This window comes from Zalophus californianus, chromosome 11 (assembly GCF_009762305.2).
Source record: "Zalophus californianus isolate mZalCal1 chromosome 11, mZalCal1.pri.v2, whole genome shotgun sequence".
In the NCBI taxonomy this organism is placed as follows: domain Eukaryota; kingdom Metazoa; phylum Chordata; class Mammalia; order Carnivora; family Otariidae; genus Zalophus; species Zalophus californianus.
In genome coordinates, this window is record NC_045605.1 from 72774820 (window position 1) to 72780067 (window position 5248).

Consider the following 5248-nt stretch of genomic DNA (forward strand, 5'->3'; position numbering starts at 1 on the left):
TAAGCATTCGTTCTGTTAGAATTTCCCATCTCAAACAACTACCTGGTTTCTGTCCCCTGAGTGGACCCCAAATGACAGAGGGGGCTTCTCTACCCTGCTCGCTCCTCACCACCGCTTCCCCAGTATGGATCCGTTAAGGAGCAGAAGCCGTGAGGAGAGAATCACCTGGGTGGTGGCATCAGGCCTTCACTTAGGCTTGAAGTAAGGCAGTGAAATAAGGTGGAGAAAAACTGCCTTGGACGGCTTTCTCAGATGGCAGGGAGAGAAACTGGTTCTCATTGGTTTTGGATGTGCTCCTGAGAAACCAGCAGAAGATCAAGGTGGCAGTAGCCGGAGCTGGATGCCACAGTCCCGGCCTCCCACGGCTGGGTCCCCTGCCCCCAGTGACAGAGACCACTGAGGACTGAAACAAAGGGAACCAGATGCTGAGGACAGAGAAGGTACAGGACCCCACCGACGGCAGTGAGGGGTAACCCCTGTTACCCCATGGAAGGGCTTGGAAATAGCACCAGAGCAATCAGAGGGGCCTGGACAGGGCAGTGGGTCTGATCGGGGAGACGTGGGTGCGGGGCTTCTGTCCCGTGTAATGCTGAGATGGTCCCCTTACACCAAACCAAGGGGCCCGGGCTCCACCCACACGGGGGTGTCCATCCATCTCCCCTGGGGGACAAACCAGCAGTCCTCACACCCAAGAGTGAGGGACACACACTTTTCAGCGGTCAATCTCTTCAAGCATTTATTAGACACCTATTAGGTGCCCTCCACCAGCCTCCGGGGACAGAGTACTCAGTGACGGGGTGACCCTGCCCTCAAGGGACTCACAGCCCGTCTCCTGAGGGCAGAACAAAGAGAAAGCTCAGTACTTGTCAGGCAGGCCAGGGGGTCGGAAGTGGTTGGGGTCTTTGCCACTGCGGCCCCATAAGTTGGCAGCCTGGTCAGCCTTCGAGTCCTCCGCTCCGTGGCCGCTGTCTCCATACTTAAAAAGGTCTGTGACTCTCTGCAAATTCTCTCTAGCGTCGCTGGGATGGAGGAAGGCAGGTAAGAGATTAAGTAGGGGCTGAGGAGCAACATCCCCCCACCCCACCAATCTCTCTTCGTCCCAAGGGATGATGAGAGGAGCCAAGAGCGGAGGGGCTGAAACACTGACCGTGCTCCAGGCACAGCCTAGCTTAGCCCAGGCTGGTCCGCTTTCCCTGCAGGAGGGCGGGAGTCACCCATTTCCACGGGGCTTGCTCTGGCTCTGTCAGCCAATCAGACCCCACACTGGGCCCAGAGGGGACGGTGGGCAAGAGGAGCAGCCACAGTCTCTAAGGAAACTTCTCTAGGGCTTGTCTCCTATTGGCTAATAAAGGTGCCCGGCTCAGCTCACCCATCCCTGCATCCCCAGGGCCCATGTTACCTGATCTTTTCAGCAGCCCAGACACCCCCAGGACCCCTTTGAGCAGCATCATAGTTGCCCCGGGCATGGAAGTATTTGTCAGAATTTTTGTAATTGGCTTCTCTCATGTCAGAGTAGGCTCTCATCATGTCCCAAGCCCCTGCAGAGAAAAGGATCAGGCAAAAGAGATGTCAGGTGGACAGAAAGCCCGTGACACACCCTAGTTCGGAAGAATCAAGGAACCGCAAATCTACCACTGACTCAAGATTTCTGCCTGTGCTGCCAGGACCCTTGGGCACCATAGGCTGAGAAGAACAAATCTTCCTTCTGGTTGGTTCCCCAGGGGTTGCCAGCGAGGGGCTGTGGGTGGGGCACAGCTATGTTGCACCTGTGTCTCTGACCCTGTGCTATCTCTGGGCTACATCCCCTTAGGGCTCTATGTGAGCTGTTCAAGGAGAGGAAGGAAGAATTATAGAACAGGATTTCTCAACTTCAGCACCACTCAGGTTTGGGGCCAGATAATTCTTTGTTGCTCAGGCCTGTCCTGAGACTGCAGGAAGCGTAGCAGCACCCCTGACCTCTGCCCACTAGATGTGGGAAACGTATACTCCAAGGGTAACAACCAGAACTGTTTGCAGACACGGCTGAATGTCCCCAGGCACAAAATTGCCCTTGGTCAGGCAGCAGTGCTGTAGAACGAAGCCACAGATGATAAGATCCAGGGGACTTGGGTAAGTTAGCAGGTGACAGAAAGGCAGATCCTGAGAAAGGCCCAGGAGTACAGTGCTTCTGCGCAGAGTCCTAGGAAATCTATTCTTGCAGGGGGAAGGCACGTGACTGTGACCCGATTCCCTGTGAGTATTAGGGGCATAAATCGCATTCTGAGAACTTTCTAAATGGATCATACCAATGATGGGGGCGGCTCGAGGAGGCCAGCGCTAGAGCCCTGGCCCATGAGCCATCCTTGGCTGCACTTTCTTCTTCTTTTTTTCTCTTTAAATTGTTTTAAAGTTAAGTTAATCACCATACATTACATGGTTAGTTTTTGATGTAGTGTTCCATGATTCATTGTTTGTGTGTAACACCCAGTGCTCCTTGTAGAATGTGCCCTATTTAATACCCATCACCAGGCTAAATCATCCCCCCACCCCCTCCCCTCTAGAACCCTCCGTTTATTTCTCAGAGTCCATCGTCTCTCATGGTTTGTCTCCCCCTCCAATTTCCCCCTGTTCATTTCTCCCTTCCTGCTATCTCCTTTTTTTTTTTTTAACATATATTGCATTATTTGTTTCAGAGGGACAGATCTGTGATTCAACAGTCTTGCACAATTCACAACGCTCACCATTTTGCTGCACTTTCTAATGACCGGGGTGCTCTGCAAGTTTTGGAGGCCAGGTCACACACCAGGCCAGTTACCTGAGCCTCTCAGGGCGGGGGCGGGGATGGATCTCAGGCATCAGGGGTTTGTTATGCTGTCCTGGAGCGTCCGACACGTAGTGGAGGTTGAGAGCCACCCAGCTTTCGGGAGTGGTACTCAGATACATCTACCTGGCAAGAGCTCTGAACTCAGGCACAGCTGGGTTCCACCCTCTGCTCTGTGACCTGCCGCCTGGAGGTTAGTCCCTGACAATGGACTCAGCTGCTCTAGCAAGCTCCCCTTCTTGTGGAGAAGATGCCTGCCTCACCTAGGGGTCTGAAGCCATAGTAGGCGAGCAACTGTCCCAGCCTGAGCAGTACTGTCCCTGTTTGCCTTGAAGCCTCCCAGTTAGCACGGACAGTATCATGGAACCCCCCCCCCCCCCCAGACCCGGGCAAACCAGCATAGCTGGTCACTCTACATTGCATGAAGGTGCTGAATTCCAGTGCAGGTTCGATAGATGTTATTCGTGCCCCCGCCTTTTTTTGGTCTGGTTAAGGGCTAGGAAAGGGTAGGAAACAGACCTCCCAGGGACAGCGTCACTGTCAAAAGGAAGCATCAGTGAGAGCTAAGCTGAAGGTGTCTGTAAATTATCCTATCAGGAAATGGCAGGAAGGATGGAAGGGAGGCAAGGGGGAAGGGAGGAAGAAAAGGAGGAAGGGCTGGATGAAGGGAGAGAGGGAAAGGAGAAGAAAAGGTGGACAGCTTTAATCATACACTGTGCGTTTTGTCTGCAGGAAATCTTATGCAATTTCAAGACTCATTCTGCGTCTTCTATTCAAACTAACCCTTCAGCTGGGAATGATGATTGCTCTTTCTCTGGTAACGAAAGGACATAAATCCTGTTCCTTCCGACCGGATTGATGAAGAGCTCCCCACACCCTGGGCACATCAACAACATAGGGCAACACAGCTCACACAGCAGCTACAACCCTTGAACGTGCTCAGGGCAAATCCTAGTGGGCCGTGGATGCCACCCCCGTCCAGCGACCTTACCTTGAGCAGCCTCACCGAAGAAAGCGTACCATTGGCTGCTGACACCCAAGGCCAAGGAGCAGAAAATGAGGCCCGTGAATAGCTTCATGGTGCTGAAATGAAGGAGAGGGTCAGGGGGCAAGGACAGAACCCTCACCCCCCCTTTGGGTTTGGCAGGTCACAGAGAGCATGGTGCTCATTCCACTTGTTCTCAGTAGACTCTTCAGGTCCATATAGGATAGAAACATTTCAGTAGGTCCTCACTCGGAGCCACAGTCCTTGGCTGAACCCATCAGCCCTGCCCCCCAGGGCTGGCTAAGAGGTCCCCAATGTAGCACTGATGGAGAAACAGGGCAGCTGGGACCAACCTGTCCCAGCCTAGAGCAGCCTGCCCTCAACCAAAAAGCTTATAATCAGCCAGTCTCCCATGTGCCACTCTGCAAGCGCAGACCTCATACAGGACAAATACAAAGAGAATAATTATTTTGAAACCTGTTGGGAAAGAGAAGAGAATCTGGTTGTTTTTTCAACCAGTCCCTCCCTGGAGTAGCCCCTGACCTGAGTTCCAGTGGAGCAGAGCTGCTGGTCCCTGCCTGCTGGGGAGAGGTGGATGCTATTTATACTGAGCCCTCCCTGCTGAGCACATGGGAAGAGAAGAAAAGCCAGACTTGGTGCCTGGAACAGTCTCCCCAGGTCATGGCCCCTAGAGACCTGCAAAGGAGAACATACTGGACGCCCGTGGTTTTCTTCATCCACAAGTCAATTCCCGGTTGTGCAACCCTGAGGAAACAAGGTGAGCTGGTTCTGCTGGCAGCCGGGGCTCAGGAGGAGGGCCCCGCTGTTGGTGTTGGAGGGGCTGTGGAGAGGAAGGGTGTCGAGCACCAGACGGGTGGCCTGCCAGTCCCTGGAAGTTATGTGGTTAGAGGAGGTCTCCTCTAGCCAGGACCTTGCTTTAACTGGTCAGTTCCTCAGGATGGTCCCTGCCGGGCCAGATGTCAGATGGGCCAGAAATGACACGCTTTGAGTTCTTGCCTAAAGCTCTTGAGCTTCAAAATGGACAGGGCAACACCACCAAGTCCCTTGGGTGCCCTGGAAGGTCCTTCCCCCAGTCTGTGTGCACCTGCTAAGCTTTCAGTTCTGAGGCACAGGAAAGCCCTGCTCAGCTGGCTCAGCCCCTGAGCGCGTGTATAATATCTAAGCTGGTTCCTGGGTTGCGAGTACTAGTTGGAGGGATTTCGCCTTGCTTCACCCAAACTTCGAGTTACCTCTTATCGGAGTGAGAGTACTGTTCGATGAATTTGCAGCCCAGTTGGGGACGTGCTGGGCTTCCAGTCAGGGAGAAGATGGGGGCACATCTCTTTGTATCTTCTAACCCTCAAAGGTCACTATCTGCTCCCGGTCATTATGAGACAGTAGTACCAGGAGTGTCAGCCCAGCTCTGCGGGGGCTGGTGTGGGAACGACGCGGTGAGAGAGGGG

General features: G+C 53.7%; 1 protein-coding gene across 1 annotated transcript; it reads right to left on the minus strand.

Moving 5' to 3' along the window:
- Positions 1-709: 709 nt before the first annotated feature.
- Positions 710-4352, minus strand: LOC113935264 (serum amyloid A-2 protein). The gene is made up of 4 exons (XM_027617011.2): positions 4329-4352; positions 3792-3883; positions 1400-1538; positions 710-1019 (listed from the first exon to the last, which is right to left on the minus strand). Exons 2-4 carry the CDS (start codon positions 3877-3879, stop codon positions 857-859), a joined length of 390 nt encoding a protein of 129 aa, XP_027472812.2. The 5' UTR covers positions 3880-3883; positions 4329-4352; the 3' UTR covers positions 710-856.
- Between the last annotated feature and the right edge of the window lie 896 nt (positions 4353-5248).

Excerpts from the sequence above, each read along its gene's own strand:
- LOC113935264 (XM_027617011.2), bottom strand. The coding sequence starts at position 3,879 with ATGAAGCTATTCACGGGCCTCATTTTCTGCTCCTTGGCCTTGGGTGTC. Across the intron at positions 1,539-3,791 it reads CTTCGGTGAGGCTGCTCAAG|GGGCTTGGGACATGATGAGA; the intron begins GTAAGGTCGCTG and ends TTTTCTCTGCAG. Across the intron at positions 1,020-1,399 it reads TGGGCTGCTGAAAAGATCAG|CGACGCTAGAGAGAATTTGC; the intron begins GTAACATGGGCC and ends CCTCCATCCCAG.